Raw genomic sequence first — 25199 nt, 5'->3', positions numbered from 1 at the left:
GTGTGTGTGTGTGTGTGTGTGTGTGTGTGTAAGTCAGAGAACAATGTTTGGAAGTCAGTTCTCTTCTTATACCTGTGGATTTCAGAGACTGACCTCAGGTCATTATGCTTGGTGACAAGTACCCTAACCCACTGAGCCATCTCATTTACAGGTAAAATTTAATAGAACACAGTCAGTAGATAAACATTATTTCATCTGTGGTAGTTTGAATGAGAATGTCCTGCATAGGTTCATATATTTGAGTGTTTGATTCCCAGTTAATGGAACTATTTGAGTAGAATTAGGAAGTGTGGCCCTATTGAAAAAGGTGTGCTGGTTTCAAATGCCCACATCATCATCATCATCATCATCATCATCATCTTCTTCTTCTTCTTCTTCTTCTTCTTCTTCTTCTTCTTCTTCTTCTTCTTCTTCTTCTTCTTCTTCTTCTTTTTCTTCTCTCTCTCTCCCTCTCTCTCTCTCTCTCTCTCCATATTGTCAGTCAGATGTGATCTCTTAACTACTTCTGTAGCAACATGCCTGCCTACCTCACAGCCATCATGTTTATAATTGACTAACTCTTTGAAACTATAAGCAAGTTCCAAACTAATTACTTTCTTTTAAAGCCTGACTTGGTAAGGTCACCTCACAGCAATAGAACAGTAGCTAAGACATTGTCTATGTCAAAACATATTTCTATAAAAGAGGTATTTTGGGTGAAATGCCATAACTTGATCTTCTGTGCTAGAGAAAATAAGTAAAATAAACATACCATTGTAGGTTTGATTGTGGGATCTCATGTCTGCTCCGCCACAGGGCTCAGGCCATTCGGGGAGGCTGGACACAGGAAGTTTGACCACGGCTTACTCCATGCCACCACTGGTTGGGCTGTGGGAAACCATGGGACACCATTCTGGGTTCATGAGACCCCAGCATTCATCCTATAAATGGTGCCTAATGTGGGGCAAACTCAACTAAAGAGTACCCCAGCTGGGTGCCTTTCACTGTCCTACACACCATTTTTATTTCATAATGGTAAAAGAATAAATTCATCAAGAGAATACTAAGTGTGAATTACCTAATAATTTGGCCTCAAAACAGATGAAGAAAAACAAATTCTTTAAATAAATGGACAATCCATGATTATGAAAGTTTATGAAGGTTATGAAATCTCTCTCAAGGCAAAGAACAAGTAGACAGAAAAACAGTAGTGTTGTAAGAACTAAAAAAAAATCTCCCCTTAATAACCTAGAGCACTACAATAAACAGCAGGCTACATAAAGAACACTTACCAAGATAGGCAGACACTGAGCTATAAAACAAGATTAAATAAACTTATAGTATCAAATCAGACAGCAGGATGAATCACTGGGTAAAAGCATTTGCTGTGTAAGTCTAATAACCTTAGTCTTGATCTCCAGAACCTATGTAAAGATAGACAGAAAGTACAGATCCCTCTACATGTGCTTGATGACACCCATGTTTATATCTTAGCAGATCAAGAAGCAGAGAAAGGAAGGCACTGGCCTGCAGATGACTTCCATTTTATTATTTAGTTCAAGATCCAAACCCACAAGATGGTATCTTCACTTTGCTTCTTTCTTTCATAGACATCCTCACAGACACATCCAAAGGTGTGCTTCACTACTGCCCAAGGTGATTTTTTTAATTCATTCAGTCATTTAAGATTTATTGATTTGTACTTGTGGTACATGGATGCTTTGCCTACATGTATGTCTATGTACCACATGTGTGCCTTGTGCCTAAGGGGGTCAGGAAACAACATCAGATTCTCTGGGGTTATAGACCATTATAAACTGCAATGTGAGTACTGGGAATTAAAAACCACTGAGCTCCCCAGCCTGTTGTTGCTGTTGCTGCTGCTGCTACTGCTGTTGCTGCTGCTGCTGCTGCTGCTGCTGCTGCTGCTGCTCCTCCTCCTCCTCCTCCTCCTCCTCCTCCTCCTCCTCCTCCTCCTCCTCCTCCTCTTCTTCTTCTTCTTCTTCTTCTTCTTCTTCTTCTTCTTCTTCTTCTTCTTCTTCTTCTTCTCTTCTTTCTTCTTCCTTGCTCTTCCTCCTCCTCTCTCTCCTTGTGGTCCCTACCAGAGACCCCAGTCCATTAACTGAAACACCACTGTCGTACTTAGGGTTTTATTGCTGTGAACAGACACCATAATCAATGCAAGCTTTACAAAGGACACCATTTAGTTGGGGCTGGCTTACAGGTTCAAAGGTTCAATCCATTATCATCAAGGCAGGAGCATGGCAGCATCCAGGCAGGCATGGTTCAGGAGGAGCTGAGTTCTACATCTTCATCTGAAGGAAACCAGGAACAGCCTCAGCATCCTAGTAGGACCTAGGAGGAGGGTCTCCAAGCCCACCCACCAGTGACACATCCTCCAACAAGGCCACTCCCTGGGCCAAGCATATGCAAACTATCACACCCACCTACCTGTATTCTCCCCAGTAATTGACTGTAGACACTTTTATGTTGGGGATTTGATTTGTGCTTACATGGGAATTTGCACATCTGCTGCAGGTCCCTGTCGACAGTTTGTTTTTTGACAGGTCAAAAAAGAACCAACAGCCAATGGCTGGGCAGGGTGACAGAGGCAGGACTTTTAAGATACTCAAGCAAGAAAAGCAGGAGAGGGAAGAGGAGGGCCTGCCATGAGAGGGGCATAAGATGGAACTTGCTGTTAAGGAGCAGGAAGAGGAAGCAGCTAAAATGTAGGTGCAAAAGGAAAGTGGCCCCATGGGAGGGCCACCCAGAAGGAACCAGGACAGCAAGGACAAAATATAGATTTTTAGAAAGAATTAACTCAGAAATATCAGAGGTGAGTATGCTGGCCTCAGAGAGGTTTGAAAGTGTCCAGTCATTGAGCTAGTTAAGGCATATAAAAATATAAAGGTTGCATGTACATGAATCCAGAGCTCTTGAATGGGTGTAGAGGAAGCATGTGCACCCACCAGGAACATAGAAGAGACTTTTAACAGTTTACCAGTAGACTTTTATTTATCCAATAGTTTTAAATTGGGGAGCAAGATTTACATAACTTCACTTGTTGTATGTGAGGATCTGCCCATAGGCACAACTAGATCTTGGGGGCCAGTATTTAACATTTGGATATGTAAGAGAATCAGGCCAATGCCTGACATGCCCTCTTGTTTGAAAAATTTGTGTTTTGTCTCTGGCTTTTGAAAGGTAAAAGCAACACCTTTTGATAATCCTAAGGAGCCCTTTGCCTACAACATCTGAGTCTGAAAGTCCTTAATCATGGCATAGGTTTCCAAGCGAATCAAACACATGATTCCAGAGGGTCAGAACTTTTAATCTGCCTTGAGATCTTGGGAAGGGAAAAAGGATGAGAGTGATTTTAGTCAACTGTGGCCAGTAACTTTATCATTTGAACTCACCTGATTAAGCCTCCATAAAATTCCAACTTGAGGGGTTTGAATAGCTTTCAAATTGGGGACCATGATCATCTAGACATGTACTAAGACAGCTCCTGGAATTTCTGCTACATGTACTTTAAACTGTTTTCCCCACACTTGGATCTTCTGGATGGTAGCCTATGTAGTAAACATCTAAGCACAAGTAAGAGTCCTCCTGAATTTTATAGTCCATTCTAGCAAAGTAGCAAATCAGAGGGATTAATCATAGAAGCAGTAAGAGTCAACACAGGAGATGTGGGCTTTTGATCTATATCTGATATGGGTCACGTCTTAATGGGACTGTATGCTGAGACTACAAAATCTATTGCTACCTTCAGATATATACTTTCAGATAGCAATATACTGTGAGAGATCCTATTGGTGTCTACACAGAACTGGGGGATAGTATGCATATACATTTGGTGTCTGTGTTACAGTTTCTATTGCTGTAAAATGACACCATGACCATGGCAACTTTTATAAAGGAGAAGGGTTAATTAGGGCTGACTTACAGATTCAGAAGTTTAGTCTATTATCATCATAGCAGTAAGCATGGCAGTATGCAAACAGACATGGTACTAGAGAGGTAGCTGAAAATACTAGAGCTAGACGGATAGCAGTAAAAGGGAGACACTGGGCCTGGCTTGAGTATTTGAAACCTCAAAGCCCAGTGACTTTCCCACTTCCTCCAATAAGGCCTCACATAAACAAGGCCATACTTTCTAATATTGTTATTCTTTGGTAATCAATCATTCAAATCTATGGACCATTCCTATTCAAACCACCACAGTGTCAGAGGTTATATATGTGAGAGCATCAGAATTATCTTTCCTCACTTTTTACTTCTGTGAGGTGATATGTGCAAGTTGTTGACAAGGCCTATTTTCAGTTCTTCATTCCCATGGCTAAGCAAAGTGCTAGTGTCCCTTGTTGTCAAGAAGCTCAAAAATGCCAATAAATGGCCTTTGAATCCAGCACCAATTTAAAGTCCCGGGCTTCAGTGTATAGGCAGTGTCCACTACATTTACCCAAGGTTCCCTTATCATTTATTAGCATAACAGGCTGTTGTTTGGGTAACCATTAAGTTCTCTGTAAATAGAGATGTTTATAAGGAACCCTGGGAAAAGTATAAGTCTTCCCTCTTGAGGACGGTTGCTAGTGCAGCACATTCATTCCTCAGTGATAACTCCTCACTGAGCTAAGAATCCTCACACACCACACACTTCAGAGTAGGAAGCAAGCCTCTTCAGAAGTGTAGATGCTTTGTGTACCCTTCCCAGATTGCCTTTATTTTCAGAAATGTGAAAGACAGGCTACATGCCAACAACAACATCTGCTTCTTATTATTCCTCTTCCTCCCTTCCTCCTCCTCTCCTGCTCTTCCTCCCCCCCTCTCTCTCTCTCACACACACACACACACACACACACACACACAAACACACACAAACACTCACACACACACACACACACACACACACACACCACAAAGTTTTCTAAATGAGCCATTGTTTTAATCACCATAGCAAAGGTATTATCAGTCTTGCTTGAAGGAAATTTTATTTTCTTGCTAAGAGATGAACTTCACCTAGACGAGGATAAAGACATTAAGGACTGTCTATTAAGATTCTTCTTTAGTTGAGATAATAATCTGGGGATAATTAAGCAAATTGTATAGACACCAATGGGCTGTGAATCCCCAGAGGGATTGCCTGAGATGTAGAAGACTTTTAATGCTGAAAACTTTAAACGCTGAAAGAACAAATCAAAGTTAGTCGGGAGTTACCTTTTGAGTTTCCTGGCATTGAAGTGAAATGGTAGGTGCAGCAATGCCTATCACTCTAGTCATTCAGCTCAATACCAGCTTGGGTAACTTAATAATACACTATCTCAAAATAAGGCTTGAGCTTGTGTAGGAGGTCAGTGGTGGAAAGATTGCCTACCATGGGGGCCTGAGCCATAGATGGAAGCAGAGAGAACAAACTCAAAATGGTAAGACTCTCTGGAAACCTTGAAGCCCACCCCCAGTGACATACTTTCTTCACTGGGAGGGCCATACCTCCCAGTACTCCCCAAACAGCCACCAACTAGGGGCCAATCACTCAAGTGTACAAGATTTAATGGAGGGATATTTTATTCAAGTGCCACGTTGCATTCACTGATCCCTGTAGCCAGTGTTTGTGGATTCTTCTTTCTTCCACCCTTCTCCAACCCTTGACTTCCACCCTTTAAAGCTCCAAGACTAGATAAGAGGGGAAAAAAGGACTTGGGGGAAAGGAAAAATCTCCCTGAAAAAAAGTCAGGAGTCAGAAAGGGGGCAACAATGCCATCATTAGAGTACTTCTTGCTGATTGGGGGCATCAAGTTTCTTAGGGGAAAGTTTGATTTTCATCATTTCTTGTTGTTGTTGTTTCTTCTTGGTGCACTATGACTTAACAAACCACAGCCAACAGCAACCAACAACCTACCTAGCACTTACACACCCTCAGAAAAGTCCCCAGAATTCCAAATGTCATAAAAATCATGAAAATTATCTGCAGCTGTCAAGACCATGCCTCTGCTACAGCACAAGGACATTCACAGTCAGCTGCTGGGGACAGTCTGAAACAACCCTGTATCCCACACCTGGGATTAAAACAAAAATCAATTCTTATAATATCTCTGTGTTTTTTAAATAAATGAAAATTCCAAAATTGTCATTCCAAGTTTCAACAGTCTTGTAGCCATATTACCATGTTAAATGCATTTAGTCCAGCCTCTCAAAAGTCCCATAGTCTTTCACAGTCTCAAAGGTGTTTGAAAGCCTAATGTCTCTTCAAAGACTCCAAGTGACCTCTTAATTATAATGTTGTAAAGTCAAAAACAGATCAAATATTTCCAGCATGCAATGCCACATAATGTACATTGCCATTCCAAACAGGGGGAATTGGGGCATAATGAGAAAATACCAAGGCAAGACCAAAACTCCAGCAACATTAATTCCAAACCTTGTTGCTCCAAATCCAATATCAAAGGGCATAGATGGCTCTGCCCCTCTGGCTTTGTTGCCTGCAAGACACAAATCTCTCTTTCCCGGGTTGATTCTAAACCCACTGTGCAATGGTTCTTGGTAGATGTTTCCTGATTCTGAAACGTTTAACATCTAGGAGTCTCTAAAGCAAACCATCTTTCACTCTCACAACTTCACACGATGGCCTCTCAGGGTCTCCATGCAGGGACTTCACAGTCATACACCTGAACTCAATGGCTCTCCATAACCGTGGACACCAAATATTAGGCTGTCTTGAAATATCCTCCATCAAAAAGAAATGTCTATTGCCTTCTAACTTAGCTTCAGGCAAATTATTACATCAAGAGAAGAAAGCAGCCATGTTTTTCCCCAAAATATCACAAGAATGTTCTCTAGTCTAATTGTTAATATTGTTGCCGCCTGAAATCTCTTGAGCTAGAACTTCACAATCCCTGTTGCTCTAGGCATTAGTGTCTTCTTAAGTTTTCTTTCTGGACCATTGAGCTCTGCTTATACCATTCAACCATTTTTCTAGTCTAACATTCCAAAACCTTAGACATTCCTCCGAAAAACCAATATGGTCAGGTTTTTCATAGCCATAGCCCATTTCCTGATACCAATGTCTATGTTTTTTTACTTTTTCTATTGATGTGACAAAACACCCTGGCCAAGGCAACTTATATAAGACAGAATTCATTTGGGACTTATGGTTCCAGAGAATTAAACTCCATGATGGAACAGAAGTAGGAGGTGGCAGGCAGCTGAAGAAACAGCTCTATCTTAAACCACAAGCAGGAAGTAAAGAGGTAACAAATCTAATGAAATCTCAAAGCCTGTCCTTTTAGTAACATGCTTTCTCCATAAGGCCACACTTCCTAACTCTCCCAAAATAGGGAAGATAGCTCAGTGGTTAAAGGAAATTGCTGCTCTTCCAGAGGACCCAATTTCAATACCCAGCAGCCAGGTCAGACAGCAATATGGCTCACAATTACCTGTAATTCCAGCTCCATAGAAGCTGATGAAACTTAGCATATACATATAATCATAAATAAAATTAATCTCTGTCTCCATCTCTCTGCTTGAGTCTGTCTCTTTGTCTCTCAAGAAGAAAACTCATGCTAAAAAGTCTGTTGTAAATTGATGCCTAACTCTACCCTGAGCTCCTGGCAACCACAGTGCATGAAATCTGAGTCCTAGAATGTTAATGTAATGGATACAGAAAATGTGGTATATTTACACAGTGGAGCACTACTCAGCTATTAAAAGCAATGAATTCATGAAATTCATAGGCAAAAGGAAATGTAATCCTGAGTGAGGTAACACAATCACAGAAAAACACACATGGTATGCACTCACTGATAAGTGGATATTAGCCCAAAAGCTCAGATTACCCAAGAAACAATCCACAGACCACATGGAACTCAAAGTGCGGATGCTTGAGTCCTTCTTAAAAGGGGGGAACAAAAATATTCATAGGAGGAGATATGGAGACAAAGTTTGGAGCACAGACTGAGGGAATGGCCATTCAGTGCCTGCCACACCTGGGGATCCAGTCCATATACATACAGCCACCAAACCCAGACAATATTGCTGATGTCAAGAAGTGCATGCTGACAGGAGCCTGATGTAGCTGTCTCTTTAGAGACTCTGCCAGAACTCGACATACACAGAGGCGAATGCTAGCAGCCAACCATTGAACTGAGAATGGGGTCCCCATTGGAGGAGTTAGAGAAAGGATTGAAGGAGCTGAAGGGGTTTGCAACCCTATAAGAACAACAATACCAACCAACAAGAGCTCCCAGGGACCAAACCACTATCCAAAGACTACACATTAACAGACCCATGGCTCTAGCTGCATGTGTAGCAGAGAATCACCTTGTTGGGCACCAATGGGATGAGAAGCCCTTGGTCCTGCCAAGGCTGGATGTCACAGTGTAGGGGAATGTCAGGGCTGGGAGGCGGGAAGGGGTGAATGGTTAGGGAGGGAGACACCCTCATACAAGAAGAGGGAGAGGGGATGGGATAGGGGGTTTATGGAGGGGAAACCAGGTAAGGGGAAAACATTTGAAATGTAAATAAAAAATCCAATAAAAAATATTTTTGTTGCTATGTCACAATTGTAATTTCATCACTGTTGGGAGTTGTAAATATCTGGGTGGAGATTTGGGGGTTTTGGGGGGGTTGATTAAAAAAATAAACTATTTGTCTAGGTTCTACATAATAGGCCACATGACAAAGAGCATTTTCTTTGAAGCAGAGAAATAACAGATTCCAATGCAAATTTGTCAGCTGCAGAATTTTAAGGCAGTCATCTTAATCTTGCTTTTAACCTATGGTATCACCTGTAAAAAAAGAAAAGATGATTAGCTTCTAGCATTCCAGTAAGGCTTGCTGAAAAAACATGTGGGAAGACTTGTAGCCAATAGTGCCCAACACCACCTCACCCCTTCTACTTAAGAAGTTTTCAAGGAGAACATTAAGAATAAATACACTGTGGTTCTTTCTCTAGTGAGTAAAGAACTGGATGGCCTACAGTGAGGTCTGGGTCTGTTTTCTGATGAGAAAGCCAACACACAGCCTGAAGTTGCAATCAACCCATTGCTAGGTTTAGGAAGCATTTGGAATGGCATGAGATACTTTTCCAGGGTAAGTTTTTGCTGTTTCTGTATTTTCTACAGATGAGCCAGGAGGCTGAACTTTCTGTGGCATTGTGGGAATCACCGTGCTAACCTGTTAGAATGGGTGTGTGTACACATGTGTGTTTGTGAAGTAAAGAGGATACATGCTTGAGGGTCTATGCCCTAAGTTTGCAGTGAGCATGGGCAAAGTACTGATCTCTCTGAAACTAATTCAGATTCCACAGGGTATATCAGGAGACATAGTTAGTGTTTTTCATGGAGCCCTCATCTATATGATTCATGTTATGTAAGAATAAAAGACTGTTTGGAAGGTAAGATTATTACTTCTGGTTAAGATTGAATCATCCATTTTTAATCAATATTCACTGAACATCTACCATATGCCAACCACTATAGTAAATCTTGGGGTGCAGAAATACAAAACCCTTCTTTTCAGAGGGGACCAACACAAATGAGAGCATATGGTATCATTCCAGTTATATGGACACTCACATCTTCAACATGAAGCAGGAAACATTTTCACTAGGCCACTGGGAAGCTTTTAGAAGTGAGGAAAATGTTTTTCTGTTTATGCTGAAATAATCATACCTAGTTAGATTTAAGCTAGTTAAGTAGACTAGAAAACATCATGGCTGGGAATGTGGCTCAGTTGGTAGAATGTTTGTTTAACATGTATAAAGCACTAGCTTATAAACTCCAGCATCATATAAATTGGCTAATTACATAAATTTCTAGTCCTAGCACACAGGATGCAGAGGCAGGATGATCAAAAGATTATGGTTATTTTTCTACTTATTCATTTGAAGCTATCCTGGGATACATGAAAACATTGTCTCACAAAAAGAAAAATCAACTATGATGTGATAGTTCACATCAAGAAATCTCAGCAATGAGGTGCTAGAGACCAGAGGATTGCCATGACTTCTACTTTAGCCATTATTATATAGAGAGTTCCAAGTCAGTCTGGGCTTCCCTGTCTGGAAGAAAACTTTACTCCCTTATTTGCAAAGAGAGTCTTGCATATTCCACTTGATATGTGTAGCTAGCTGATGAGTATTTTATTGGGCACCTTAGATTTAGATTATTTCTCTGTTCCCTCAAAATGTTGTCAGGGAATGCCATGAGATTGGGGCACTGGCTCCATAGATGTAAGATTTCTGGAAGTAAAATAGATTCAAAATGAAGTCAGTATGCTGAAGCTTACAGTATAACATAAAAACTAAGGGCCATTATGAAAGTCATAAGGTAAGTTTAAGTCAGATGAGACATTGTATACCTATAATCATAGCATTGGAGAGCTGAGGCATGTGGGTTCAAGACCAGTCTGTCTACACAGCAAGTAAATCTCCAAACATAAAACAAAAGACAAAAAACAAAAAAAAAAAAAAACACAGAGAGAATTGTTTTAGGAGATGACTCATTGGGAAAAGTACTGGCAATAAATGCTTTTGGACCTGAGTTCAGATCCATAACCCCTATGTAAAGGCTGGGTATGTTGGTTCATTATAATTACATTATCAAGAGAAGGGAGGCTTGAAGGTAGGCAGATCTTGGGCAGTACTAACTAATCAATCCAGCTGAAACTGTTGGCTTCAGAAAGCCTGCCTTAAAATATAAGATACAGAACAATAGAAGACAACTGACATCAACCCCTAACTGTATAGGTGGGCATGTATCCATACACACCCATGCAAACACTACATATATATATGTGTGTGTGTCAAACACACACCTACACACACAACCTCAGAGAATTTGAAGTTGAGGCCCTTATGATAACCTAAAACAATCTCTTAAACTACATTCACAGGGCTGGGGATGTGTGTAACGTGTATAAGGCCCTAGGTCCAATCATTTGCACCAAGCAGACCTCAAATCTAACTGGGAGAATGCTAGGAAATTCACAGTATAAGAACTCACTAAAGCTGTGTTCCCCAAGCAAAGAATCCCTGGCTTGTGAAACAGAGCCTACACTAATGTTCATTCTCCACTTATCTGTGGGCTCTAAGGATCTGTTCAAGATGAAGACCGCAGGGTGCCAGATGCTGTATCAGACAGAGAGGCAAGTGTTTGAGAAGGCAGAGAAGCCTGATGTTTACCACTTTGTGGCAGGAGGCACTGTAGCTTTCCCAAGTTAGGATTACTTTCTACTGAGTCACTGCGTAAGGGGCAGGTAACATTTACCATCCACTCCTACAACTCATAAGACTTTATGTAGTTCTTTCAATCTGCAAAATGTCCCACTACTATTTCAATATTTAAATAAAGAGCTAGGGATCATGATTTAAAGACTCTGTGGAATTTGGGGATAATTTCTTTAGTAACCTTTGGCTTTCTTACAGCCATCTGATAGTTTTAGATATCCTAAGATCTGCCCCATCAATTTGCCTTCTCGTATATCTGTGCCTCTCTATGTTCTAAGAAATTCACAAGTATTAGTTTTGAAGAACAAGAATTGAGGCTCAAGACCACGACCTTGCTGCACAACTTTGACAAAATTAGTTCATAGGTCAGACAGAGACTCATTTTTTTATCCCTATAAGAATGGTAACAAATTTGTCTTATAGCTAGTTGGGGGAAGCACCAAGAGATGGAGAACAAAGCTAAGTGTTATGGTTCAAGACTGCAATTATGAGGCAGAAGGACTGCAAGTTCAAGGTCTGTAAAAGCTACTCAATGAGTTCAAGGACACTCTGGGCAAATTAATGATCTCCCCACCCCTTCTCTCTCTCTCTCTCTCTCTCTCTCTCTCTCTCTCTCTCTCTCTCTCGCTCTCTCTCTTGTACAAATACAAAAGCTCCTCCCCCATGTTTAATACTCTAGCACATATCCCTTATTGCCTTCCGCATACATCCACAGTGACACATAAAAGACAGGCTTCATAAGTAAAGTTCTATAATTGTACTCACAGTGGAGGTTTTCTTTTCCTTCTCCAGGTCTCAGTGAAATACTAGCATCAATTTGGAATGTGCAGGTTTCCCTTTGTGGGACATAGAGCTTATTTACAAAACTTTTCACAGCACCTGAATAATAAGGATTTGATTTATATCCTGAAGTTTATTATTATTATGCTTATATCAATTAAGTAACGATTTTTATCACTTGTGTATAACTGTACATTTAAAGCAGGTGCTTGAGGTTCAAACTTCAGCTTCTCTGCTTAGTTGTTTGTGTGGTGTTTAAGAGGAAAACTTTTATGTGAGTGTACAGAGAAGAAGTAAAACTCAGAGATATGTATGTCGCTTTACTACCCCTCCTAAGCTCTGGGAATGGGCCACCCTACCATCTCCCATCCAGCTTCCCTTGAATCCATAGATAAAAGACATAGATGTACATGGTTGTTTAATTTTAACTTGTCTTTTGGTGCTATCTATCTCCTGCCTGGAAAAAACTTCCCCCATCAATATTCTCAGCTCCACAACCTTTCACCTGTCCTAAACTTTAGTTGCTCTGTTATATCTAGTCTCTGCTAAACATCCTTGATGACCCTGGGGAGCAGCCTATATGGCCATTGTGTTCCAGATCTCACATGGCTGATCATTTTTTCTCCATCAAAAGCATAGCAAGCTTTGCTCTCCTCCCTTGTGTCTATCTGCTTGCCTTCAGGGACCCAAAAATCCCATCTATGCCTTCCACATAGCAATTAGCTCATGGCTTCTTTACTGACAGATCAAGAACCAATTGGGAAACAGGACCTTAACATCAGAGCCACCCCTATACAAAGAAGTGGGGCCAGTATGCTGCTTTAACAAAAGAAAGGGGAGCTGGCTTTCAGAAGATGGTAAAGCATAGGGAATTAACTAGGCAATATGTGGGCAAACTGGAAAGAGTAATATCTTCATAGAGGGATGTTTTTGGTTTGATTTTAAGTGGAAAGAGGAAAGGCAGATAATTCCTTCTGTGTCTTACTGATCTGATTTGCTTTCAGTTCCAAGTGATCCTTAAGCAAAAGGGCATATTTGATGTTCCCATGTTCAATGGCAGGTCAAATGCATTTCTTCTCTGAACTTGTAAACTAAAAAGTTGGTACATAACCAGTTCTTCATAGGGCTATTGTGAGGGTTCAATGCACTTGGCTCATGATTTCGTGCATTCAAAGAGCTCAGGCCATGGTAGTTCATTTCAGTTATTCAAGGAATTTCTCTGTTGAAGGGGCCTGATAATTTGATAAAATGCATTCAGTACACCAGTAAAAACAAAACAAAATACAAAAGTTTAATTGGTTAGTTGGTTAATTGGTTTCACTGTTTGTTTGTCACCTCAACACAAACTAGTCATTGGAGGTGAAAGAGTATTCATTAAGGAACTGCTTCGATCAGATTGGATTATAGGCAAGTCTGTTGAGCTTTTTCTTGATTAATGCAAAATTATTGTAGAAAAGTCCACTGCGGGTGATACTACCCACTAGGCAGCTTCAAGTACTGGGTTATATAAGAAAGCAGGGCCTTCCTGTCTCCATCTGTGCCACAAATGGAGTTAAGTCTGTCTCATATCCCTCCGTACCTAAATCCTGCCCAAAGAGAGATGATCTCCTAGAAGTACTCTCACTCCTAAGACCACAGGTGAGACCCCAATTATGCTCCAATAACTGCGCAAAGAGGGACCCACTAGGAGCACACAGGTCACAGAAACCAAGGAACAGCCTGGGACACGATTCTTCCAGACTCCTTCTATTCCCAGAGCTAAGGCTGTCCCACAGCCCTTCATACCCAAATCCTTCAAGGAGAGAACTAGTCTCACAGGAGTGCTCTCACTCTTAAGATGACAGGCTCATGGGCCCACAGGAGGGACAAACTCCAGTCAGAGATAGCAAGACCAACTAACACTAGAGATAATCAGAAGTCGAGAGTCAAGCACAAGAACCTAAGCAACAGAAAGCAAGACTACTTGGCATCATCAGAATCCAGTTCTCCCACCACAGTAAGTCCTGAGTACCCCAACACATGGAAAAAGCAAGAGTTGGATTTAAAAATCACATCTCATGATGATGATAGAGGACTTTAAGAAGCACATAAATAACTCCCTTAAAGAAATACAGCAGAACACAGATAAATAAGTAGAAGTCCTAAAGGAGTAAACATAAAAATCCCTTAAAGAATGACAGGAAAATACAACTAAACAGGTGAAGGAGTTGAACAAAACCATTCAGGATCTAAAAATGGAAATAGAAGTAATAAAGAAATCACAAAGGAAGACAACCCTGGAGATAGAAAACCTAGGGAAGAGATCAGGAGTCATAGATGCAAGCATCACCAAGAGAATACAAGAGAAAGAAAAGAGAATCTCAGGTGAAGAAGATACCAAAGAAAACATTGACACAATATTCAAAGAAAATGCAAAAAGCCAAAAGCTCCTAACCCAAAACAACCAGGAAATCGAAGAAACAATGAGAAGACCAAACCAAGGGATAAGAGGTATAGAAGAGAGTGAAGACGTCCAACTTAAAGGGACAACATACCTTCAAACTTCTCTAACCTAAAGAAAGAGATGCCCCTGAACATACAAGAAGCCTAGAGAACTACAAACAGATTGGACCAGAGAAGAAATTCCTTCTGTCACATAATAGTCAAAACACCAAATGCACAAAACAAAGAAAGAATATTAAAGGCAGTAAGGGAAAAATGTCAAGTAACATATAAAGGCAGACATATCAGAATTACACCAGACTTCACACCAGAAACTATGAAAACCAGAAGACCTGGGGCAGATATCATACAGACCCTAAGAGAACACAAATGCCAGCCCAGGTTACTGTATGCAGCATAACTCTCAATTAACATAGATGGAGAAACCAAGATATTCCACAACCAGACCAAGTTTACACAATATCTTTATACAAATACAGCCCTAGCAAGCATAATAGATGGAGAACTCCAACACAAGGAGCGAAACTACACCCTAGAAAAAGCAATGAAGTAATCCTCTTGCAACAAACCCAAAAGAAGAGACACACATAAACATAATTCCACTTCTAACAACAAAAATAACAGGAAACAACAATTACTATTCCTTAATATCCTTAATGTCAACGGACTCAATTCCCCAATAAGAAGACATAGACTAACAGACTGGATACATAAACAGGACCCACCATTTTGGTGCATACAGGAAATGCACCTTAATGACAAAGACAGACACTACCTCACAGTAAAAAGCTGGAAAAATATCCAAGCACATCGTTACAAGAAACAAGCTGGAGTAGCCATTCTAATATCAAATAAGATCCATTTTCATCCAGAAGTTATCAAAAAACATAAGGAATGACATGTCATACTCACCAAAGGAAAAAAAATCTACCAAATTGAACTCTCAATTTTGAACATCTATAATCAAAATGCAAGGGCACCCAAATTCATAAAAGAAACTCTTCTAAAACTCAAAGCATACATTGTACCACACCCTATAATAGTGGGAAACTTCAACATCCCACTCTCAACAATGGACAGATTATAAAAACCTGTGGGGCCAAATGAAACTAACCATAATTTATCTCTAATTAGTATTTCTTCCCATAGCTCTCTGTTAGTTTTGAAATCTCTGATTCCAGCTACCCAGTAAAATCAGGACTCAGAAGTCCAGCATGGTCTGGACTACCACACCTCCCCACCACAGCCACTGCCCACACTCCCAACAACCCAGTGACATCCTGACTCAATAAACTGTAATTTATCAATCAGAGTTATATGTTAAATTTTCAATCCACAATACATTCTCACAATGAACTCACAACCAATTGATAAGGATATAAACCGCCCACCTAGATAAGATAAATTTGTCTACAGAAATCCATCCCAATTACCTTGGCAGTTCAAGACCACCCAGATCTGGATCATCATTCCCCATCTCCATCTTGATTCTCCTCCTTCCTCTTCTCTTCTGCCTTGCAAAAGCTTTGTCCCCGCCTTATTTTTTTTTTAACTATTCAGTGTAACTGTTTCAATGTAACTGTTTCAACTGTCTTGACCTAACTTGTGCCAGCCCTTACCTGCACTTAGACATCAACCTAAAGTAGAAACAAAAAGAACTACACAAAGAATCAACAAAACCAGGAGCAGGTTCTTTGAGAAAAGCAACAAAATAAATAAACCCTTAACCAGACTAACCAGAAGGTAGAGACAGTATCTAAAATAACAAAATAAGAAATGAAAAGGGAGACATAACAACAGAACCTGAGGAAGTTCAAGAAATTACCAGATCCTCCTACAATAGTCTCTACTCAACAAAACTGGAAAACCTGGAGGAAATGGACAATTTTCTAGACAGATACCAGGTACCAAAGTTAAATTAAGATCAGATAAACTTCTAAACAGTCCCATAAACCCTAAAGAAATAGAAGCAGTCATTGAAAGTTTTCCAAACAAACAAAGCTGAGGTCCAGATGGGTTTAGTGCAGAATTCTATAAGACCTTTAAAGAAGACCTAATACCAATACTCTTCAAACTATTCCACAAAATAGAAACAGAAGGAATACTACCAAATTTGTTCTTTGAAGCCACAATTACACTAAACCACACAAAAATCCTACAAAGACAACTTCAGACCAATTTCCCTTATGAATATTGACGCAAAAATATGAAAAATTCTCACAAATGGAATCCAAGAATACATCAAAATGATCATTCACCATGGTCAAGTAGGCTTTTTCCCAGGGATGGAGGGATGGTTCAATATATGGAAATCCATCAACATAATCCACTATATAAAGAAACTCAGAAAAAAACCACATGATCATCTCATTAGATACTGAGAAAGCTTTTGACAAAATTCAACACCCCTGCGTGATAAAATTCTTGGAAAATCAGGAATTCAAGGCCCAAACCTAAATATAGTAAAAGCCATATACAGCAAATCAGTAGCCAACATCAAACTAAATGGAGAGAAACTTGAAGCAATCCCACCAAAATCAGGGACTAGTCAAGGCTGTGCACTCTCTCCCTACTTATTCAATATAGTACTTGAAATCCTAGCTAGAGAAATTAGACAACAAAAAGAGGTCAAAGGAATACAAATTTGAAAGCAAGAAGTTAAAGTTTTTGCAGATGATATGATAATATACTTAAGTGACCCCCAAATTACACCACAGAACTACAGCTGGTAAACAACTTCAGCAAAGTGGCTGGATATAAAATTAACTCAAATAAATCAGTTGCTTTCTTCTACTCAAAGGATAAACAGACTGAAAAAGAAACTAGGGAAATAACACCCTTCACAATAGCCACAAATAGTATAAAATACCTTGGTGTGACTCTAACCAAGCAAGTGAAAGATGACAAGAACTTCTTTTCTGAAGAAAGAAATTGAAGATCTCAGGAGATGAAAAGATCTCCCATGCTTATAGGTTGGCAGGATCAATATAGTAAACATGACCATCTTGCTGAAAGTAATCTACAGGTTCAATGCAATCCGGATCAAAATCTCAAGTTAATTCTTCACAGAGTTAGAAAGAGCAATTTGATAATTCATTTGGAAAAAACAAAAAACATAGGATAGCGGAAAACTATTCTCAACAATAAAAGAACTTCACATCCCTAATATCCAGCTGTATTACAGAGCAATCATGATAAAAAATAAAAACCTGCATGGTATGTTACAGAGACAGGCAGTTAGACCAGTGGAACAGAATTGAAGACCCAGAAATGAACCTATACACCTATGGTCACTTGATCTTTGACAAAGGAGCTAAAACCATCCAGTGAAAAATAGACAGCATTTTCAACAAATGGTGCTGGTTCAACTGGTAGTCATCTTGTAGAAGAATGCAAATTTAAATTCTTATCATCTTGTACACAGCTCAAGTTCAAGTGGATTTTGGACCTCCACATAAAATCAGATACACTGAAGCTAATAGAAGAGAAAGTGAGGAAGAGCCTGGAACACACAGGCACAGCAGAAAAATTCCTGAACAGAACACCAATGGCTTATGCTCTAAGATCAAGAGTCAACCAACAGATTTCATAAAATTGCAAAGCTTCTGGAAGACAAAGACACTGACAACAGGACAAAATGGCAACCAACAGATTGGGAAAAGATGTTTACTAATCCTATATCTGATAGAGGGCTAATATCTAATATATACAAAGAACTCAAGCAGTTATACTCCAGAGAACCAAATAATCCTATTAAAAATGTGGTACAGAACTAAACAAAGAATTCTCAACTGAGGAATATTGAATGGCCAAGAATCAACTAAAGAAACGTTCAACATTCTTAGTCATCAAGGAAATACAAATCAAAACAACCCTGAGATTCCACCTCACTCCAGTCAGAATGGTTAAGACAAAAAAAAAAAAAAAAAAAAAAAAAAAAAAAAAAAAAAAAACCTCATGTGACGGCAGATGCTGGCAAGGATGTGGAAAAAGAGGAACATTCCTCCATTGTTGGTGGGATTGCAAGCTCGTACAACCACTCTGAAAATCAGTCTGGTTGTTCCCCAGAAAATTGAACCTAGTGCTACTTGAGGACCCAACTATACCACTCCTGGGCATATACCCAAAAAGTGCTCCAACATTTAATAAGGACACATGCTTCACTATGTTCATAGCAGTCTTATTTATAATAGCCAGAAACTGGGAAGAACCCAGATGCGCTTCAACAGAGGAATGGATACAGAAAGTGTGGTATATTTACATAATGGGGTACTACTCAGCTATTAAAAACAATGACTTCATGAACTTCTTAGATAAATGGATGTAACTAGTAAATATCCTGAGTAAGGTAATCCAGTCACAATAGAACTTACATGGTATGCACTCACTGATAAATAGATATTAGCCCCAAAGCTCAGAGTACCCAAGATACAATGTACAGACCACATGAAGTTCAAGAAGCAGTAAGACCAAAGTGTGGATGCTTCATTCCTCCTTAGAAGGGGGAACAAAATATTCACAGGAGGAAATACAGGTAATACGAGTGTATCAGGGACGGAAGGAAAGGCAACCCAGAGACTACCCCACCTAGGGATCCCTTCTATATGAAGTCACCAAACCCTGTCACTATTGTTGATGCAAAGAAGTGCTTGATGACAAGAGCCTGATATGGATGACTCTTGAGAGTCTCCTCTAGAGCCTTACTGATATAGATGAGGATGCTTGTAGCTAACCATCAGACTGACCATAGGGACCCCAATGGACAAGTTAGAGAAAGGACTGAAAGAGCTGAAGTGGTTTGTAACCCCATAGGAAGAACAACAATTTCAATCTACCAGACCCCCCAGATCTCCCAGGAAATAAACCACCAACTAAAGAATACATATCTAGGGACCCATGGCTCCAGTGTCATATGTCGCACAGGATGGCATTGTCTGGAATCAACAGGAGGACAAGCCCTTGGTCTTATAAGGGCTCATTTCCCCAATGTAGGGGAATGTCAGGCTGTTGAGGTGGGATTGGGTGGGTGGGAGGGGGAGCACCCAGGATGTAAAAGGGGGGAACCAGGAAAGGGGATTACATTTGAAATGTAAATACACAAAATATCCAATAAAAAAAAAAAGAAAGAAAGCAGGATGAGCAAGCTGGTAAGTATCCTTTTACTGTCCTCTCTGACTTTCTGACCTGATTTGCCTCAATCATAGTCTATGATGAGGACCTGTATTCTAAATAAATCCTTTATGGCCCCAAGTTGGGTCATAGTGTTTATCTCAGGAATGGAAAGCAAACTTGGACATAAGCAAGTCTAATGTCATACTGTATAGATGTTTTTTCAATAATCTATATCCAGTTCCTCATAATGGAGTATTTCTTATTCATATTACCACTTTTCAATTTTATTTTAAATTAACATAATAATTTTATACCTAAGTGTGATATTTCAGTACATGTACTGAAGATGAACTAATCAAATGAGACATACAGCATTTTCTGTTCTTTATTTCTTTTTGTTCAGATACTTAGAGTTTCTATCTTCTGGTTTATTTTCAATTATATTACAAGTCATTGGGAAGTATAATCACCCTCCTCATCTCATCTTCAGAAGAGACCAAAAGATACCAATTTAACAAACTGACCCTGAACACGTACTGTGTGCATAGCCTTGGGCTTGATGTTGGGTTTATTATAGTGCTGATAAACCACAGTACTGTGAAGGGAAAGTGGGTGGTAATTGGAAACTCTCTCTCAATAAAAACTATGGATGTTCAAGTCTAGCTAGGAAGTGTTTTAGAGAATAAGAAGGCAGATGGGTAGTCAAGAAATACTTCTGACCTTTGGACAAAACAGACTGTTTTTAATCTCAGCACAGCCAGAGGTTAGAAGAGAAGCTTGGCCACATCAGGGCAATTTGTGCAACAAGACAGCTAATAATAGCAATTGATTTGAATACATAAAATGAACCAAATGCATGTAAGTCCTTACTAATGAAAATAGTATAATAAGTAAATGGTTAAGAAGGGGTGCACATGCTGTGCCATGGTATGCATATGGAGGCCATGGGACAACCCTGCTTGTCTGTTTCTCTTTCCATTTGAGACAAGATCCCCTCTCTCCCCTCTCCCCTCTCCCCTCTCCCCTCTCCCCTCTCCCCTCTCCCCTCTCCCCTCTCCCCTCTCCCCTCTCCCCTCTCCCCTCTCCCCTCTCCCCTCTCACTTCCCCCCTCCCCCCTCTCCCCTCTTCCCTCTCCCCTCTCCCCTCTCCCTCTTCTGTACTGTAACTTTGCAGTGTATTCTCTCTGACTCCAGTCTCTGCAGATAAGCACTGGGATTACAAATGCTGGCTACTGACTCTGGATTTTATATGGACTCAAGCTCAGGTCTTATGCTTGTATGGCAAGTGCTTTACTCAACACCCCAGGCCTGTAGTATCATTGGGTAAGGTTGAGGTACCAATGATAAAATTACAATGGAAATTTGAAAAAAAAACAGATTATATAATCGCAAGTAGTTCTTCTTAATATTCTTATTAATTACAAGAAACAAATCACCAATTTTATTATAAAGAACATGGCATTAGATAATTAGAGTAGCTATTCCAGTTAGCAAGATACATCAACATCATGTGTCTCCTCTGCACCCTGAGAAGGACATAGCATATCATTTTTGTAATATTTCTGTTTAAAATGCATCATCTAAATTCAATCATGAAAAAAATCTCGGAAACATGATTGAAGAATATTCTAGAAAATACCTGGAGTAAACCTTTAGGAAGTATTGATACCATGAAAAATAAATATCAGTGACTAGAGGTGAGAAAGTAGATGTGACACTAAATGCAATTTATCACCCTGGATCCATTCAAGAACCTAGAGAAGGAAATTAATGAGCAATTGCGTACTTTATAGTTAGGTGTGTAGTAAATTGAATTGTGTCAGTGAAATTGCTTTTGCTGTTATTTTTGACAGCAGGTATGTTATGGTTGTATAAGATGTGAATATTTTAGGGAGCTGAGTAAAGGTAAACATGAAGAATTCTCTCTCTCTCTCTCTCTCTCTCACACACACACACACACACACACACACACTGGGATCTCTGTCACTATGTATCCCATGTTGCATGATCCTCCCACTTCAGTCTCCTGAGCGTTTGGATTACAGGGGAATACTCCCATCACACTACTTTTACAATATTTTTTTAAGTCTGAAACTGTTCCTAATGAAAACCTAAGAAGTGAAATTTGGTCTTTGACAAATATCTTTCTTCCTTTCAGAATCTAGTTTGCTTTTTTAAAAGTCTGTTCATAGTGAAAGAAAGGTGCTTGAGATAATCAACTCATAAAGATGAAAGGTGTATTTTGAATCATTATTGCTTCTGAAGACCTGCCTTCCCTAAAGTAGGCTCTATCTTTTAAAGATCCCATGATCTTCCAGTTGGGAGGTAAAGAGGATCTGGTTGTGGCTTCTGTCACTCAGTTCATTAGCAGGGTTAATCTGGCTGATCTGGCTGGCTAGCTGATGCCTCTTGTTTTCTCACTGCTTGATGTGTGTCCTTCCAGAAGCTGCAGGCCTGTTTGAAGATGACAATCTTAACTGATGAAGGAGCATTATTCTTCTATCAAGGGCATGTGAAAAGTTGAGTTCTGCTTCTAGAACCCATTAACAAGCTCTCATGGTCCACCATTTCCTAATAGTGTCACAGGCGTTGTGACCAATCTTTGATGAATGGAACCTTGAATCTAAACTATAGAGTTTCTCATCTCCACGATGTGTGTGTGTGTGTGTGTGTGTGTGTGTGTGTGTGTGTGTGTGTGTGTGTCTGGGGGAGGGGGGTTGGTGGGAGGTGGAGAGGCAGTGATCCTAACCTGCTTACCAGTGTTAGGAAATAAAAGATAGACAAACATAAAGAGCAATGTGAGTGTTTTAACTTGTACAAAGCAATTCATGCTGTTAGTGATCGCGACTTTACTGTTTGGAGCTGCTACAACTTCAGTGGATTCCTGGCAAATCAAAAGCATGTGGATACAAACCACTTCCAGCCATGCAGAATGCCCTCTTCCAAGGAAGTAATAATGCTGTCTTTGTGACTGGATGGCTGTTGTCAAGGAGATGGCTCCAGATAGCCCAAACAGCTGATGGGAATGATGTCACTTTTAGGCTTGGCAGAAAGAAATACCAGAGTGAGAAAAACAGGGCAATGGCCTCTCTGTCTCTAATCATGAATATGCTACAGTAGCAGGAAGAGCAACTTCCGATATAGTTTTTCCTTTGTGTAATTGACTCTATTTTCAGTTTCCAGGTTCACCGGGGGTTAAGCTCATAATTCACAAACATGGCCTCTCTAAATAAGTCAAGGGATTAACTTTCTATAGATTCTCTGTAGTTCTCTACTTCATTTTGAAAATGGGAAAGCCGAGGTGGTCACAGGATAAGCTGTAGTTAGGATCTAGGCGTCCTCACTGCTTGCCCTGCAATCCTGTCCACACCTTGAAGTATTTGCTTTAATAACGGGATCTGGTGGTTTTTGCATTTAAGTACTCTTCTAGACGTTCTGTATTCTTTTGATTTCTGTTTTTGTTTTACAGTTCACACATGTATACAACATGTTATGGTCATTTTCATCACCTCCCATTACACTCTCTTGTCCCTATGCACCCCTGCTTTCATGTTCTTTTCCTCCCCTCTGAGTTTAATTAGGGTTGTTTAAATGAACGTGGATTGGGGTTATTCAGTGGTCCTCCTCCCCAGCTATCACAGATCTCATGTCTGAACTGTAAGTTTTAAGATGGAAAAAGAACGGAACACTTGGGGTTAATAGTCTGTGTGCCCCATTTAGGGCACATCATTCGTTATTGCCAGTTTGTAAAGAAAGAAAGTGTGTTTAGGGTTGTGGGGAAATGAGAACTACTATTGAAAGAATTTCTAAAGTTATCTCAGGTCATCCTTACAACACCTTATAGGATAGCTTTTTTTTTTTTTTTTTTTTAACGGAGCAACAATTGAGCTTGTCAGTCATGGACACCCACTTGTTCCCCTAGGATCTCAGAATATAGCAGGCAAAGGTCTGAAGCTAGTGATGTCTGGCCCAAAGTGCCCAGTCAAAGGGTCATGACAGAAGAACTGTTTTTACTACCAGGGACAACTGTTCCACATCCAAGCATCCTCCAGTTCCCTTCTCCCTCCCCTCCCTTTTTCCCTCCCCTTATTCCTGTGTAGATTAAAGAAAAGTGAAGAAGTCCTGAGAGTGGGAGGGGTTTCAAGGCAGGAATAGCTGAAATCCCAATTCAGTCAGAACCTTTGTTGGGAAGGGAACAACTGTCTCTTCTTAAAACATATTCCCTGGCCAAGAAGTTTAAAACATGGTTCCAAAGTGCTAAGATGTTGATACCAGGAGCTAAGGATCTGGTTTTAACGGATAGTAAACTTATTACTTTGAGCAAGTCATTTCATCTCTCTAGGTCTCAGTTTACTGATTGTTCATGTACGAGTCCTAATAGTGACAAAATTCCCATGAAGTATGGATGATACATCTATAGGCATGCGGCTTCAAACTCGGCTGTAAACCACTGCTTGTAATAGCGCTTCACAGGTGGTACTTTTCTAAATCGAGGCATAACTCAATTATCTGCGTTTCAACTAAAGGAAGAAGCCTTTTGGGAACAAAGAGTCAAAGCGCGATTGCGGGGTCATGTGTCTGGAATGGCAGCAAAGAGACTGGTACTCTGAACTGTCTGACCTCCCGCTTAAATTAACTGATTCGGGCGGACTTTTACCCTCAACAAATATGGCGCTCTTCTTGGCTTCGGCCCGATTGCCCTCACACACAAAACATGGTTGCCGCTTCTTTTCTCCTAGTATTGCAGGCTCAAGAGCACAGGTTCTGCCCTGAGTTAAGATGGCGCCCACTCAAACTCTCCCTGCCCGGTTTTGGGTCTGTGCTAGGAAGCTTCACGGTGCGTGCCTGGATGACCCCGCCTTGTTTCCGTAGGAAGAAGCGCCGGGAAAGATGGCGGCGGCTGCGGTTTGAATTCCAGCGGCGCCGCTTGACTGAGAACAAGAGCTGGGTTGGAGGGGGCGGGACCTGGGGAACCGAGCGCGCCGCGACTGCGGGGTAACCAGTGGCGCTGCTGCTGCAGACACCGGTGCCACCTCTTTGTGTTCATGATGGACTCAGGGATGGAAGAGGACGTCACCCTGCCTGGGACCCTCAGCGGCTGCAGGTGTGGCCCTGGCTTTGGGCTTCGTGGTAACTGGGTGGGGGTTTCTATAGTGGGTCACACCCTGGAGGCCTTCCGTTTGCTTGGGGACGGTCTCTGCTGCCACCCGAGTGTGGTGGGACCTGGGTGTGGAGCCAGCACTCTGTTCGACTATATGTTGTGTGTTCTGGAGTACACTTTGAAGAGGGTGTGTAGGATAGTAAGGGGCTTTTTTGAAAGAGTGGGAGGAGATGGGACTAATTAGTAGGGGGTGGTTGGAACTGGACCTTAGAGCGCTTGGTGGGTGATTGATTCTTGTTTGGGGCTTTGCATTCATTATGGGGAGTGTAGTTATTTTAGACTTTTACAGGGTCACACAGTAGCCATCCAGGACAGAGGCAACAGTGCCTTGGTTGGAGATGGACAGAATTTATCAAATCCAGCCTGGTAAATTGACTTCTGCTTTGAAAACAAGATGAGAATGAAAAGCCAGTTCTCTGGGCTGGTGTACTGGCTGACATACACCAGTGTTGAAAAGGATGATACTATGCTAATCTACCGTTGCTACTGCTACTACAAGTTG

General features: G+C 40.6%; 1 protein-coding gene and 1 long non-coding RNA gene across 43 annotated transcripts in view; one reads left to right on the top strand and one right to left on the bottom strand.

Moving 5' to 3' along the window:
- Positions 1 to 8518: 8518 nt before the first annotated feature.
- Positions 8519 to 24344, bottom strand: LOC120102900 (uncharacterized). 2 transcript variants are annotated; one of them, XR_015620259.1, is made up of 4 exons: positions 24194 to 24343; positions 22451 to 22578; positions 11969 to 12082; positions 8519 to 8762 (listed from the first exon to the last, which is right to left on the bottom strand). It is a non-coding gene; the product is annotated as an uncharacterized LOC120102900 (long non-coding RNA). The 2 variants fall into 2 exon arrangements; XR_015620260.1 differs by lacking the exon at positions 22451 to 22578 and having other exon boundaries at positions 24194 to 24344.
- A 62-nt stretch (positions 24345 to 24406) lies between these two features.
- Cdk5rap2 (CDK5 regulatory subunit associated protein 2) overlaps positions 24407 to 25199 on the top strand; it is a 168690-nt gene continuing 167897 nt past the window's right edge. For 37 of the 41 annotated variants that reach the window (XM_087660590.1, XM_087660588.1, XM_087660571.1 and 34 more), the window contains exon 1: positions 24407 to 24640. Coding sequence is in view for 33 of the 41 variants with exons in the window: in XM_087660589.1 (XP_087516715.1) it covers positions 24582 to 24640 (59 nt within the window). In the remaining 8 variants the exon portion in view is untranslated. 41 annotated transcript variants of the gene reach the window in all.

This window comes from Rattus norvegicus, chromosome 5 (genome assembly GCF_021556685.1).
Source record: "Rattus norvegicus strain SHRSP/BbbUtx chromosome 5, alternate assembly SHRSP_T2T, whole genome shotgun sequence".
NCBI classification, from domain to species: Eukaryota; Metazoa; Chordata; class Mammalia; order Rodentia; family Muridae; genus Rattus; species Rattus norvegicus.
Note: the sequence above shows the minus strand (reverse complement) of the source record. Positions and strands in the feature narration are given on the sequence as shown.